Genomic DNA, 16,539 nt, shown 5'->3' with positions numbered 1-16,539 from the left:
AATTTTTGAATTAATAAATTATTAATTTATATTTTTAAACGTCAAATATGAACGAGTGAATCAACGATTTACAAATATTAATCTTTTTTATAGTTATCAACCGAATTGTATTAAAAGATAAATTCAATTTTGATTCTAGAAAAAATTAAACAAAATCATTTAAAAATTATAAAAAAAATACTTATTATTATTATTATAACTTATAAGGATTTTTTTTTTGCCTAGGACAGGTTGGTATTTTATTTTTACAACCCATTTCACAAAAAAAAAACATTATTTTAATATTTAATTTTGTTCATTTAAATACGATGAACATTCTTTCAATTTTCATTACTACTTCATTACAATCTTTTCTCGCATTTTCTCGCCGATTTTTGTTCCCTCCGTAGCAATTCTCATTCTCCTCATTTCTCTCAGGTACTGTGATTCACTCTCACTCTCTTACTCACTTTTCTCCTATTACTTCATAGATCACTTCGTTCCAATTATTTTTTACTGCTTTCAGAATATGAGATGAAACAAGACGTTGTATATGCATTGTAGTTTTTTCTGTTGGATTGTGTAAGATCGTTTTACTGTGGTTGATGCATGCGTTTAGGTTTGTTTGTTGTAGCTTTATTGTTTGTTATGGTGATCAATGTGGATTGGAGAGTACTGTAATTGTAATTTGAACTTTGATGATTTTGCATTTTTTTAGTGGAAAACACATTGGGGTTATTGATTTTAGGGTATTTACTTACGAATAAGGTTCTAATGAAAAATATAGATGATTGATTGATGTTATAAAATAAAATTTAGTTACGTTTTTGGTGTTCAGTTTTTTACATGATTAATCAGTTTGTTGTGAGGTTGTTATGTCATTGTCACCTGATTTTATTGGAGTTGTGGTTATAAGCTGCTGTTGGTTGATGCTGATTTGTTGATGGTGGGCTTTGGTTTATAGTATCTAGTTACGTTCTTTTTGGTGCTTTGATTCGTTGATGGTGTTGGGGTTTTGATTCGTTTCGTCTCTCTTTTGTTTATTTCGTATTTTTGAGTAGTGGTTTTGCGCATCTTGTGCCGGCTTGCTTCCTTCCCGCGTAATTGGATCTTTATAGGGTAAATAGCGGGTAGCGAGGGCGGAGCGGTTTTTGTCCCGTTATCTTTTTCTCCTTTGAAAATTTGAAATTACTGCGTAAATTTAAATCGTTTAAGGGCAAATTTGGGTTTTTCAATCAAATTTGTTATTAGACTCCTTCCTAACCGCCCTTCACCGACGTTTTTTGCACTTCAGCACTTCGTATGTTTATAATTATTATTCATGTAATTTGTTCAAAAAATGATCAAATATTAGTCATCCTGTGATATGCTTTTCCGTTATCCCATTTTTAGGGTCGCTTGCTCTATTCCGCTATTCGGGATTGACTACTCTGTTACCATGCCTGGACTAAGGTGTATTCTTGAAAAGGGTACACCAGTTACTCCTTTATATTGCCAATTAATTTATTAACTTTGGAAAATGATTTTGTATATATTAACATTGTCAATTTTAAATCAAAGTATCTCGTGATTTTTTATTGTAATATAACGGTTATCTATGAGGGGAACACTGGTAGTTCCTTTTTGTATGGATCACATGATTCTGCCGAACGCGTCTATATTATTTTGTCGTAATAAGAATCAGAGTTTCATTTTAATATGTAACTTTTATTTTTATAAGAGAAAGTTGAATTATATTTTGCAATGCAGAGTTCAATAGAATCGTAAATGGTCTGACAAATCCTAGGTCATGCTATGACAGGAGCTTTATAGCACTGGGTTTTCTTTTTATTACAGAAGTTCTTTGTGCTTTGACCAGTGTCAAAATGCTATTTGAGCTGGGTAAATGTTTATTGGTAGTATTATGTTTGGTCAGTGTTATCAAATTGCGGCACCATGGCCGATATACATGGCGGTAAATATCGGCCGTTATTGTGGGTTTTTCCGCCATAATCCGCTATAGTGGCGCCGCAAAGCGATTGGTATGGCGGGATTTTGGCTTTCCGCCATCGACAATACTGTTTGGTTTAATGATGGAAAACCCCTAATGTGTACGCTAGTCCTGAAAGAAATTTATAATTGCTTGAGCCCAAACGTGCGATAGGGTTTTTCGACGCTATTCCAAGCATAAACCAGCTTGTGGATCGGTAAAATGAATTGGCGTTATTGTAAATTTACTGACTTACTGATTCTGAGCAATGTCATTTTTGGTTTAATTAATTGGCAATTACAGTTCTGCATTTGAAGCCGATTTTAGGATAGGGTATAATAGTGCATTAAATTTCACACATAAATTGTTTCTATCATATAGAGAAGGAAAAAAGTTCATATCTACTTCATTCCTTTGATCATCCCGTCGAAGTTAGAGAACTAATGATCTGATTTTTTGTTAAGTCTTTTGATCAAATTTTAACCTGCTTTTAGTCCTTGTGATTTGCAAAGAATCTCAAGTTATTCTAAAATGGATATGTGTGTTCCACACTCAACTTTAACAATGGGTCAGGCGTTGAGGCCATAGCCATATGTTAAGGTAATTCACGAGTGCAGTCTGTATATCTGCAACTGATTGTGTGTACTTTGTTTTCCTACATTTGGCAAAGCAGAAATCGCTATAAAAGTATGGTGTGTGGTGCCTATGTAGGAGGATGATTGGACCAGATCATACATATTTTGCATATGGCACATTGACTATCTGATATGATATACCATTATATTCTAGTTCTTATTTTATGTAGTTTGATATTGACATTAGATTCTAACTTTTTTCCAGAGGCCCAAGTTCTCTGAGAGAAAGAGGTACTGGACAAGCACTGAACTACCAACATTTTTGTAAGTTTTTAAAGATACATTTGTGGAATTTTATTCTGTTATTTCCGTGGCTTTATTCAAGTTATTTACAGGATTGTGTTTCCTTTTTTGGGGTAAATAATTTGGGAAAAGAAAACAAGCAATAGCATTGTCTTTCCTCCCTTTAACTGTCTACTGACAACTTTTACTTGTTTACCAGAAATTCAAATGTTTTAAGCAAGAAAGTTTTCATCTTCTTTCCAAATGACCATTTACATGTATTAATTTATATTTTATGCAGTGTCTAGTCAAATTGCTTGGTGAGCTTTTGTTTAAGTAGATGTCAGTTGCAAAACTCCAGGCCTCTGACACTCTGGATGTCATGAGAACGGAAGATGGAATAGAAAACATAATCAGACAAGCAATTGGCAAAGAACCTTTCTTTTATTTTCCAAGGGTCAGTGACAGCCCAGGACAGTTGATTCCATTTCTTCATGCTTTTGATCCGCAAGGTGTTAGCAATGTTTTTTCAGGTCTGAAAATTTATAGTTTCGGTAGTTCACGTTCAAAATCATTCTTGTGATATAAATTTGTAAGCATTGGACATTAATTGAATTGAAGCATGTACACCAACCATGTAATGCGTCTAGCCGGCCAGAAATAAATTAAAAAGACCTCAAGCAGGGCAATAAATAATTATTTAGACTAATGCGGCCAATGAAGCACGGATACGTCAAAATTTCTGCCGAATCGTATCCGATACATATAGATACGCTCTGATAAGGCGTTGATACGTATCGAAGGAGTGTCTGAATTTATTTATTTAAAAATAAATAAAAAATTCCGATATGGCGGTGATACGCTCCGATACTCCACGGTTACGTGACTCTATTTTTTTATCAGATTCTTCTTTTTAATGACCCTCAATTCCCCTTTTTAATAACCCTTCATTCCGGCTCATTCTCTTTAATATCCTAATTAATTCTTTGGAGATAGTTACCATTTTTCAGAATTGGTTTTATTTCCCATAATTTTTTATCAATACCAATATTTGAAATTTAACGTGTTATAAATTTTGTTATGTATGTGGTTTTGTTCTAATTTATATATACATAACGTATTGTATCATGTATTATTCAGTTAGTGACGTATTGCCGTATCGGATATGTATTGTATATGATACTCATATCGTGTCCGTGCTTCATTAAATGCCGCCTTTGTGCTGGCCTGTACAGGATTGAGAGTTTATATTTTCAGTATCATAGTTCACTTTTGGGCTTGTTACAGGTGTATATAACTCTTTACTTAGAAAGGAATAATAAAAGATTCTTGCAATGACTATGATTTTTCTTTAAGCAATAGCTTCGAGTATAAGAAAAAACTAGCTTCTACATCTCAACTTTTCAAAAGCCCTCGTTTAATTTTTCAATAAACGTCTATGAGCTTAAGAGGAATTTTTTCGTACATACAGAATATCCAGGTTGGCCTTTGCTCTATCCTCTGAAGGTTCCGACGGAAAAATGTGAGAAGTGTTCTCAAGAATTCTGCTCAACCCTTAACTATAGAAGACATTTACCTGTGCATCACCGATTCAAAAAGCTTGATAAGGTTTTCTTTTGATCCTATAAGTATAATGATATCTATCATATTGTTTCTCTTAGTTCATACATTTACCCTTTTGTACAACACTTTTTTTTGTTTCTTTAACTTGTTGCGCTCAATTTTTCTTTATGCTGTTTACAAATTTCAGGATACTTCAAAAACTAGGGAGCTTTTAGGGGCATATTGGGATAAGGTAATATTTCATCACTGTGAATTATACATATATGAATGACCCGGGTGATTTTGATGTGTTCTTATTCATAATTTTCATAGCTCTCGGTAGAAGAGGCGCAGGAAGTTGTATCGTTTGAAAATGTGATGCTGGAGGTAAAACCTTGTTGCTCCTACATGAATAAGTTATATTAGTTTTTATTATCTTGTATGCATGTTACTTTTCATTATGACACAAAATATCCACATTGGTGTGTTTGGAAGATGATAGGTTCCTTTTCAAATGTAAATTCGAATTATGAATGTGAGTTTTACAAACTCTTCTTTGACCTTTTAAAATATAAATCATGTATAATAAGATCTTATAAGGCTTGATCACTCCTTACCTTGAAAGTTGGTTTTTGTGAATTTGAGTTTGGTCAAATCTAAATTCTGAGTTGCTATTAAAGTCTATCCTAGGTCTATTGTTGGGCTGCCTACCATATTATCCACAAACTAATCCCTGTAGTGTGTTATGCATGAGGGGTTTATTGGAAAAAGCCCAAGTCATATAACAACTAGTGGTGGTGTCTAATACGAGCTTATAAAGCTTGGGAACTTTACACCTAACCAGTTGGTTTTGTGGGGCTATGTTAGGCCAAACCCAAATTCTAAGTTGCTGTGGGAGCTATCCTAGACCCACTGGACTGCTTGTTATCGAGCTACCAAGGTTTCACTCCATTTATCTCTAGACTTGGGTAGTGTTGAGAGTTCTATGCTGGCTACTGTTCCAGGACACCAAACAGCCCCACATTATTTAGGAATCGAGGCTGAGGATAGGTTATAAACGACAAGAATACTCTATCGGTCGAGAAACCTTTTACAAAGGACTAAAACCGTGAGAGACACAAGGTCCAAAGCAGACAATATCTCCTAAGCATGGTGTTGTATACTTGAGGTCGAAACATTGATGCTCCAGGTAAGGATCTAAGCTACAATGGCTGTCGTTCATCTTATTAAAGATGAACAAGTGGGATGTCGCAGGTTCGAACCCGCGCCCCATTACTCAATGTCCCTACACAACTACCAACTGAGCTGCCTTAACGGGACTCATATCATTTCCTTCTAAAAAGCATAATTGTGGATTTCTCTTCTCAAAAAATGTTACAGCCACCAACATCAATTAAGACTCTTTTATTTCACCATAAATTTTAATCCTCTATCATTATTATTCTTCCTTATTACTGTTAGAAACATAATCGCCTCATCTGTCTCGCTCTAAACACTACATAACTGCTGTTTTTCTACCAGTAGTAGGATTACGACCTGTGCTACCATCCTCGAGTTACTGTTTTTCAATTCCCTATCGTTTTTGCGTAAACTCTCAAGTTTTTAAACATTGGTTTCAGTACACCGAAAAGTCTCTTATTATTGCTTGAGAGTTGAGGTTAAGGGTAGTTTATAAACACTCAGTCCTCTCCCCACTAAGGCACTTTTTATAAAGAGAATTGTGAGGACTTATACAAGTACCAAAGTTGACAATACTTTGAAAATGCGGTGCCATGGACATGAGGCCGGAGAAAATAGTGATATGGCCTAAATAGTGGTTATAAGTAAGGGGCCACCCTCACCTTATAAGTGGACTTAGAGGTTCAGTTAAGCCCCATACCTAAGAGTGCAAAAAGGGGGAAGTATAATCACCTTAACACATTATACTTTTAACTAAACAGTAAAAATGACTAAACCAAGAGTCAGCTTTAATGATGCAGGGCTATCCATCTATCTGTAGGGTGGCCATGACTAGTGTTAGAACACAAGGTGGAGAGGAGGATGTACCAATAACTATAGGACTGCACCAAGGTTAACTTTTAGGACACAAGGTGGAGAGGAGGATGTCCCAATAACTATAGGACTGCACCAAGGTCAACTTTTAGCCCATATCATTTTACATTAGATTTGGATATCTTTACAGAGAACATTCAAGTGCCAGCACCATGACACGCTTTTTGAAGATGGTATAATCCTACTTGGACAGATGAGAAAGAAAATAAAGCAGAGGTTAGAGACTTGAAGACATGCTTTAGAAGCATATAGCTTTCGTTTGAGTAGAAGATAATATATTGAATGCCAATTTAGCAAATGGAAAATCACAACTTGTTTAGAGGTGAAAGTAGGAGATCATACTATACCATAAGTCACATTGTTTAAATATCTTGGGTTTTGTTCAAAATAACGGAGAAATAGAGGAAGATGTAAATCATAGAATTCAAGTGGGATGAATGAAATGTTGAAGCTCTTCGGGTGTTTTATGTGATAGAAAGGTGTTGCTTAAGCTAAAAGAAAAAATCTATCTTACAGTTTACTACTCTGATACTGATACCAATGTTGTTGTATGTGTGTTTGGAAATAAAATGCCAACATGACAGTAAATTTAGTGTAGTGCAGATGAGAGTATTGCACTAGATGTGTGGAAATATTAGTCAAGTTAGGATTGATTTGAGTGTTAGAGATAGATTTGGGGTAGTCAATATCGTATAAAAAGACAGTTGAATTCCGACTTGGTTGTCTACACACGTGGGGAGCAGAAATGTAAATTCAATACAAAGGAGTTGTTCGAAGGGAGGGTAGCTCAATTGCTATTGGCAGAGGAAGGCTAAGAAAAACTATTGAGAAAGACTTAGAGGTCAATGATTGGAATTAAGATATGATCTATGATAGAGCATTATGTTTCTCTCTTCATTTCAACTCTTATTTATTTGTTTATTTATTTTGCTTTGGTAATCTTAATATCTTGTTTTTCTTCATTGACTGTGCTTTCTAGGAAGTTCCAGGGTCTTCGGTTTTGCATGCTTTGATAGCTCTTACTCAAAAACAAGGATTCTTTTTTCTTCTTCCGTCTTATCTGAGGGCCGGCGGTGCCCTATTGGTAAGCAGCATATAGTCTGAATTATCAATTTGCTGTTGTTAAATTTTCTGACAGGTGTAACTTGGTATATTAATGCAATACATCTAAATTGTCTGCAGGACATTGTTCAATCTAAACCTTCCAGTTTTCCTATACCTTCCCAGGAGTTGTTCAGTATCCTTGATGATGCTAGTGAAGGAACATTTTTATTGGGGACAACAGCGTCAATGCAAAAATCTGTTTTTCCTGGAGGGGCTGGAAAAATTGGTCTTGAACCGAAAAATGTAGTGGCTTGTTCAAGCTTCTTGCTAGAACAGATATTGGTATTTGTTTCTCTTCACTTAAAAATTTGTTCACACATATCTCACCAACCTTTTATTATCTTAATTGTTTCTCTTAACGTCAAAATTTATTCACATAACTCACCCACCCTTTCCTATCTTAATGCACAGTGCTTATAATTTTGCTTCAAAAGGATTATTTCATCTATAAGGTGCTTTTCACATAATAACATACTCCATAAAATCCAAATCCCTGTTATAACACCAGCCCTGAAACCCGTCTTCTCGGTGGCTGCACTCTACGATGCTATTATTGACCCTTATCCAATCCGCTTATCAGTGGAGATCCCTTTTTGAGACACCGTCATCTGCATCCTACCATGCTTTTATTGCCCCGAAAACCATCTCACTCTGTTTTCATTTGATAAACACTCAAACACTTGAGGAGAAAACAATCCACTAAAGTATTCAACCAACCATTTGATAGAAACTGGTACTGAACAGTGCTAATTTGCATGGTACCTAAGTTCCTACCTATCACAACTTAAAAAAAAAAAATTCAATAATTAATCTTGTGTTTTTTCGGTATATGATATAATATGTTCCTATTTGCTAATAGAATATGTTTTTATATTTGTATATAAGTCCCACATCGACTATAAAATGTAATGAATTGTAAATCTCCATATATATAAATCAATCTTCGTAGCGCTATTCTCACACGCTATTCTCACACGGTTGATCTCACACGGTTGTATCATAAAAAACCCAAAATCTTAATTTCCCAAATTAGTTATTTCAGTTATGGTTATGATGAAATGAGTTTTCTTTCATTTAGGTTAAGGCATGGCTTGCTGACAAGGATGCTGAATCACTGAGGTGCCAGAAGCAATTGGTGGAGGAGGAAGAAGCTGCCCAGAAAAGGTACCTTAGCAGATTAAGTTTTTCAATAGACTAATTTTGGAATAAAATTTTTAAAAAAAATCTGTTTAGAATTTTGGCGTATCCTTTAGTACTTCCAGCTTGTCACAAATTAAAATAAGATCGTACAATGCTTCTGCAATGATTTTCATTTAATTTTCCTAGATTTCATTTCTTATTCTAAATAAAATAAACTGGGCTACTATACATCAAGTTTATCGTTGAAGATTCGTTTAGAAAAACGTACACGCGATACAGCTGAAAGTGTATTCTCTTGATTGTATGGATAATAGGACACCTTATTCATTTAGCCTTTCGTTTGTAGACAAGCTGAGATTTTGAAAAAGAAACGCCAGAAAAAGCTTAGGCAAAAAGAACAGAAGGCTAAGGAACAGAGAAACAAGCTTGAGGTAGATACTAAAGAGAATATTGACAGTACAATGAAGACAGTATCACCAGCAGAAACATCTTTGGATACATATGATTTTGAAGCTCAAAATCCAGAGGAGTCTGCAAAGAACACTCCACATGTACCTCCTCAATCCCCTGACATCAATGATGGAACAAATGGGGATACCCAGTCAGGAAATGATTTTGGTGCTGATCTGAATATTCAACAGTCACAATGTGAAGTTGATTATCAAAGCAGAGCAATTGCCATATGGCACCAGCTGCCAAAATTCTCCCAACACACTGCGAGTGATCAGCTTACAAACAAGAATCCTCCAATTTTAAATTCTGAAGTCATTCAGAAAGATGGAACCCGCCATGATCAGAGGGCAGATGGTACATTTAATGCTGGTAAAGCGTGGCACGGAAAGCCAAAACCTGAAATTGACACGATGGTTGTGAAAACCGTAACAAAGACTGAACCAGACCTTGTAAAGGATCATGAACTGTTGATAGGAACCCGCCATGATCAGAGGGCAGATGGTACATTTAATGCTGGTAAAGCATGGCCTGGAAAGCCAAAACCTGAAATTGACAGGATGGTTTTGAAAAACGTAACAAAGACTGAACCAGACCTTGTAAAGGGCCATGATCAGAGGGCAGATGGTACATTTAATGCTGGTAAAGCATGGCACGGAAAGCCAAAACCTGAAATTGACACGATGGTTTTGAAAACCGTAACAAAGACTGAACCAGACCTTGTAAAGGATCATGAACTTTTGACAGGAACCTGCCATGATCAGAGGGCAGATGGTACATTTAATGCTGGCAAAGCGTGGCACGGAAAGCCAACACCTGAAGTTGACACGATTGTTTTGAAAACCGTAACAAAGACTGAACCAGACCTTGTAAAGGATCATGAACTTTTGATAGGATCTATATCTGTCAATCTTGCCAACTGCAGCCAATCAGAGGGTAATGTGGTGGCATCCCAAGAAAAATGTTTGATTGAGAAAGAGGTGGCAGTTCAAGAAAAGTGTTTGATTGAGAATACGGTGGACAAGCAGAATAGTTCTCAGAATAAACCAAAGAAACCTGATTTACGTACTAGTGAAAATAATCAGTCAATTGTTAAGCCTTCCATAGCAGTTAGTCAGTTTGAAACTAAAGATCCACTTCCAGTTCAAAGTGGTGGCATGGAAGATGATGCAGTTAATAGAAATGAAGTTTGTCAGAACCTGCCAAGGATTTCTAGCTATGGAAGTTGTTTCGAAAACAAAGTTCCCAATACCGAGAGTAAAATAGATCCAGTAAAGCAAAAGTTTTCGATTCAAGCTGCTAGAGAATTTCTTGCAAAAAGTAAGCATTGTTACTACTTTTCATTATTCTTCTATTAAACTTGCTTGTACCTATTTGGCTTGAGCTTTCATTTGTTTTTCCTAATAGAAGCAATTTTCATGCAGGATGGGAAGAAGCTCTCTCATCAGATCATGTGGAATTGGTTATTTCCCTTGACTCTGAACATTCTGGGAACCAGGAAGCAAAAGAAGACGACACGTGGCTTTCAACCACCAAAGCTTCTAAATCCAAATACAGAGGGAAGGCTAAAAAGGGAACCAATCACAAAGAGAAAACAAAAAAATACTAAAGTAGCAAATTGGATTTTATAAATTATACAGATACAGATAGGCAAAGATCAACTTAGTTGCCAGTTTCTTTAGCGGAGCTTTTTATTTTACCCGATGATGATAAAAGGCAAGTCTTTTTAAATTGCGCCACTTTTACATCTACCGGATATGATGGTAGATATAGCAGGCTTTGGTAGACAATTTCTTTTTACTTGCGGAGATTTTAGCGAAATTTGTGTTAAAATTTGTTTAGTTTTCTTAAGGATCATATTTTCTTTTCTATTCTGCTTATTTCTCATCATAATTGGCTAAATTTTGCCTGTAATAGACATAACAAATAATTGAAGTACTTAAGCCAACACCATTTCTTGGCTTTGTCACTTTCTTGCTATAACTCTTCTGTGTTTAAACTTCGATATGGTATATTGTGCTTCTTGGCTGAAAAATGTTTAGTTACAATTTTGTAATCTTTCGAATTTTGATCATTAGATGTTTGAATGCTTAAACATTAATTTAAAATAGGTTTTGAATGAGTTATAGTGTTTTTACACAAACTGAATTTTGTAATCGATGAAATCGGTTTATGTGAACTAATTGATCAATTTATATTAAAAATTGATTAATATCAGCTTGTCCAGTTGTTCTAAGTTTTATTTCATAAATTGATTTATGTTTGATCAAAAATGATTTTCTTTTGGTATGATCCCATTCAAAAAGATAAAACAATCACACTTTTGAGAGTAAAATTTGAATCTAACTCAAATACTATGTATTGGAAACTAGAATCATAAGCTATTTAAAAATAAATAAAAATACTAATGTTAGATAAAATTTTCCTCTTTTTGAATCTTTAGCCATTCTTGAGTTTGAAATCACAAGGCCTTCTTTGTTTGGGAGTTTGGAGGAAAGGAAAAGGAAAGGGAAGGAATGACTTTCGAGAACGAAGTTTAAAAAAATGTAGGTAGATATTAGACATTTTTTTAAAAATGATTTTGTATAAAATGATAAAAGAGCGTTTATCATTATTATATTTTCAATGTTCAGAATATTATAACAAAAAAATATTTGAGAAATTTATGTAAGTCTTCTAAAATTCCTCAAAACTGTGTTCAATGCAAATTTTGAATTTCCCAAAATTAAAGAGTTTTTGATTTTATAAATAAAAACAATTCATTTCACTCAATCATTAACTTTTTTTCAAAACACTCTAATCCCTTTTCCATCAAACCCCCAAATATACCCTAAGAGAGTCTTATAAACATTCTAAAATTCATAAAAAAAATCTTATTATATTCATTTTTAATTCACAATTCAAGGAGTACAAACACTAACATTATTTCCCATCGATTACAATCATTATTTGATCAATGAATTCATAACTTTATTTTAGTCAAATTTTATAAAACAATTAACTTTGTTTTTATTTCTTAATTTCCTCTGTTTCTTCTTAAACTTAGACATGAGGAAATTTCTCTTCTATCATTTTGTTCAAAAATCCATGAATAAAGGTACGAATTGGTGGGAGTAATTTTATTAAGATAATAATTGTAATGCCTTGTGAGTGTAATGTATCACAATCATTCACATGTTATACACATGTTATACTTTATATGTGGTTAAATAAAAAGTTAAACATTTACAAAAATTAAACGATCACGATTAATTGACAGTGTAAAATATCTTTACGTTGTCCGTACATTTCAATTAAATTCTATTATTAAACATGAATACTCCATGACCTTTAGGTTGCACGACCAAAATCGTTGTGTTTAGAATGGTTTCAGAACAACAAAATTAGACTATGTACTAGTTGACAAAACCATGTCTCGTAATGTGTCATTTAGTTGATACTAACAAAATATGATCGATTGATGATTATGTGCTCATGCAGTTTGTTAATTATTATGAGTTGAAACAATAACTAAGTGTACAATATGGTATCTCACCTAAAGCATCTCATTCTTAGAGGTCTCATGTTTAAGAGACTGTGTATCATCTGACGAATTGGGTCAAATACAAACTCGAATTTGACAAAGTCCGCCCCAATATTTAAGCTATCCATCAAGGCAAAACCGAGCTAGTTCAACTTAATATGTTAAGTCGAGCAGGTCATTCCGGAACCAACACGAAGAAGTTTTTCAAGCAAACAAAGTATTCAAGACATATTAATAGTCATAATTTCTTGGTCTCAGACAGGGAAGCAGGGGACTTGATCCCCATTAATTGGCCTCATACATACATGGTGATGACTAAACAATTTGAAATTCAACCATTTTTTAATAGTTTGATTAATTTATGAAACTTCCACTTTTAATGTGATAATATGGTGTAAGAATACGAATTTTAAGTAATAATTTGAGTTGAGACATAATTGTAACAACAGAAAGTTTAGAAAGAAATTGATGAAAAATGATAGAAATAGGGCTATGAATTAGAAAGAACGATAAGTTTAAGTGAAGATCACCAGAAAAAACTTGATTTCTTGATAATATCAAAATTTTATTCCAATTCAGAACCAAATGAGCAAAGCTTACAAAATTTACACAATTTGTTTGTTTAACAAAATTCAATTTGACTTTATATTCATGATTAACTCCTTATTTATAAGTATAAGGTAGCTTGCTGAATTTACATTAATAACTCATGGAACATTACAAATTCAACTCACTATTCTATCAATAATGACTTAGGGATGAAAGGTCATGCACTAAAAGGTGGTGTACAAAATGGATATGTGTTGTCTTGATGAATAATAGTAATTTATAGTCAATTTGATCAATGCAGCCCCACATTTCTTTCTTTCCTGGAGTAACTCCACTAAGGGCGACCTTACTTACTAGTTGTCTTTTTCTAGCAGTGAAGTGGGCCATAAATCTATGCTCTTGTCAGGAAGGGATTTTTACCAGTCCAGGGAAGATTATATCAAAGTTAGCGCAAACAGTTTACATTTAATGTCTCTGTCTGCATGGTAGTAGTCCAAGAGACCGTCTATATGTTCGATGTACTCTTTGGTATCTCTGGTCCCGTTGTAATCTTATAGTTTAGGGGATTTCTCTAAGGATCACAAAATTTTGATATCCAAGATACGAGCACTCAAAGGATTATTTTTTTCAGTGGAGCCGAAGTGCCTTCCTTTTTTTTCCTTCTTTCCTTGACGACCTACGAGCCTCTAGAGGAGTGTGGCTACCATTCCTTCTCTCAGGACCGGGTGAAGGTGTGTGCTTCCTATATTCCCGTCGTCGTGGATATTTCTGGAGTTCCTCCATTTTCATCATTGGTTACACGACCTTCTGCAAGGCCGCTTCTTGAATGGTGCAGTCTTTTGATACAATATTCTGTAGTCTATCTTTTATCCGAGTGAGTCTATCAATGATGGCTTGGGAATTTTATTGTTAGATCATTTTGAACAAACCATTCAATGTTTAATGAGCTGTCTCTGGTCCTAAACTGGCTTCCAAAAGCTTAAAATCAGGGAGTGCTTCACGCTTGGTAGTTGTCGGAGGTGTGTCTGGCCGTTTGGATGACCTTTCCCCGTGGAATTTCTGAGTGTTGATTATGAGCATGGGAAGTTGAGGAACTCCCTATATGATCTCCAATTACATGGGATTTGGTTGTAGAACAAAACGAATAGGCAGGGGAAGATTTTTGCCAATGTCGATTGCTGCAGCGGCCAATCGTGGTGGAGTGAGTAATTTTCGACAGTGTTATTGATTGATGGTTTTGGTGGGATGAATTTGGTTTCTAATTCACTAAAACTAGTTGGAAGCAAAAATTTATGCCCTTAGTGAAGTAGATATGGGCATGAGATCATGAATTTGTGGTAATAGCAGGAATTCAATGTCGTTTCTCACAAACGACGATAATGTTCTGTTTGAGCACTAGATGATGATCAGATGATATGATCTGGATAGTCTGTTGCAGTAGAGATTGGGTTCCGATATGGTGGATATAGCTAACCTCCAAGGTTAACACTCCAGTGCTCAAGTTAGTGTATGGAGTGAACATGGAAATTTCAAATGGGAGTGGAGTTACCTCGAAATGGCGTGCTTCGCTTCTTTTTATAGATGATTTTGTTTGTAACTGATATGTGAAAGGAGTTTGGGAAACGTGGACGACCGTAGGATGAATTTGATGGATCAGATGGCTCTGATTGTTTCATCCTAGGGAGTCACAAATAACTACTTGGTTTTTATTTTCCATGTTTGGTTTTCCCTAACTTTTGGATCCTGGTCCCTATTGGACCTTTGCGGCCGACCCAAAATAATATATATGTGGAGTAAACAGGGAAATTTCAAATGGAAGTAGAGTTACCTTGAAATGGCGGGCTTTGCTTCTTTTTATAGATGAGTTTGTTTGTAACTTTAAATGTTAAAGGAGTTTTAGAAAATAGGACGGCCGTAGGATGAATTGGATGGATTTGATGGCTCTGATTGTTTCATCCTAGAGAGTCACGAATAACCACTTCTAGTCCTTGAGATGAGGAAGGTGGAAAGAAATTTTTTCTCCTTTGGTCTTATTTATAAAAAAAATATTTTAAAATACAATAAATAATTAATATACCTAAAAAATTAAATTAAATTTTATATATATATATATATATGTGTGTGTGTGTGTGTGTGTGTGTGTGTGTGTGTGTGTGTGTGTGTGTGTGTGTGTGTGTGTGTGTGTGTGCGCCAAATATATTGCATATTCGATGAAACTATAAAGTAAACTTTATTTATTTTCAGAGGAAATATTATCAAGGGGTGTTGTTCACTAGTCACTACATCTTATATAGTGATCACACACCCTATGCAAACCCCAAAATGTCCTTCCTATAGGGAATTTTAAAATTTGGAAATGTTCATTCCATAACAAAATCACTTCATGTCAGATGCACACCCACTTGTCGAAAATTAGTCTAGAATTTATTCTCCCAATATATTCTGGATTCCAATCTCTGAAATTTCAAGCAGGAGAACGGATTTTGTTGTCACGTTGCATGTATACCCCTCTTCATGTTTTTCATGATCAAGACACCTTATTTTCAAAAACCTACAAAAATCTCCTTCCATTGTCTCTCAATATTTTTACTTCAAAACAACATTCTTCTATATTTTGGCATCAAATGGCGCAAAAAAATCTGAAATTTAAGGTAACATACATGTATTTCATAGCTCATTACTTTATATCATCTGATTTTGTGAGATGAAATCTGAACGCTGCGTTCGAATTTCAAAATTCAAATTATGTTCATATTGTGTCAGGAAAGTGAAATAGGGATTGTTCTGTTATGGAATTTGAATTTGCTTTTGTCATGATTGGTTGTAGTTATGGTGCACTTGGATGTTGTTCCTGATGCTTTCTCTGACGTTACTCTGTACGCGGATGTTAAACCAGGGGATATCCATGTATATGTTGGAAAATAATTTACACATAAATAGGAGTTTACTATATATGAACATATATTTCAATAGATTCGTGCAGAGGCTGTGAAATCAGGGTTCATAATTATAATTGGAAGGTCGGATTTTGGTTCTGATAGAAGACCGACATTTGTAACCATGAGATGTGAAATAAATGGAAATTATATAGGACATATCAAGAAGTTGAAAAGCGATGACACCAGAATGAGAAAATGTGAGTGTCTTTTAAAATTGTGTGGGTACCTCAAGGAAAATAATACATGGAAATTTAATGCAATTTTTTGTATATATAATCACAATTTGTGTTACAAGTTAGTTGATTACCCCATTGTATTTCGTTTGAATTCTAAAGAGAAGATACTGCCAACTTTCAAAAGTAAAAAACCTAAAAGTGCCAGGCAAGCGTACAATGTTTGCACATGAAACAACAAGGAGAAAAGGTCCAAAATCCG

At 34.6% G+C, this 16,539-nt stretch overlaps 1 protein-coding gene across 2 annotated transcripts; it reads left to right on the top strand.

The window, feature by feature from the left end:
* The first annotated feature begins 323 nt into the window (after window positions 1-323).
* On the top strand, window positions 324-11,062 carry LOC131653119 (uncharacterized). 2 transcript variants are annotated; one of them, XM_058923172.1, is made up of 12 exons: window positions 342-417; window positions 2,443-2,548; window positions 2,789-2,847; window positions 3,107-3,338; window positions 4,277-4,413; window positions 4,556-4,600; window positions 4,681-4,734; window positions 7,379-7,483; window positions 7,582-7,785; window positions 8,582-8,667; window positions 8,990-10,413; window positions 10,518-11,062. In XM_058923172.1, exons 4-12 carry the CDS (start codon window positions 3,146-3,148, stop codon window positions 10,700-10,702), a joined length of 2,433 nt encoding a protein of 810 aa, XP_058779155.1. In that variant the 5' UTR covers window positions 342-417; window positions 2,443-2,548; window positions 2,789-2,847; window positions 3,107-3,145; the 3' UTR covers window positions 10,703-11,062. The 2 variants fall into 2 exon arrangements, with proteins under 2 accessions (XP_058779154.1, XP_058779155.1); XM_058923171.1 differs by lacking the exon at window positions 2,443-2,548 and having other exon boundaries at window positions 324-417.
* The last annotated feature ends 5,477 nt before the right edge of the window (window positions 11,063-16,539 follow it).

This window comes from Vicia villosa, linkage group LG2, assembly GCF_029867415.1.
Source record: "Vicia villosa cultivar HV-30 ecotype Madison, WI linkage group LG2, Vvil1.0, whole genome shotgun sequence".
Taxonomy (NCBI): Eukaryota; Viridiplantae; Streptophyta; class Magnoliopsida; order Fabales; family Fabaceae; genus Vicia; species Vicia villosa.
The sequence above is the reverse complement of the archived record's forward strand: the minus strand, read 5'-3'. Positions and strand labels throughout refer to the sequence as shown.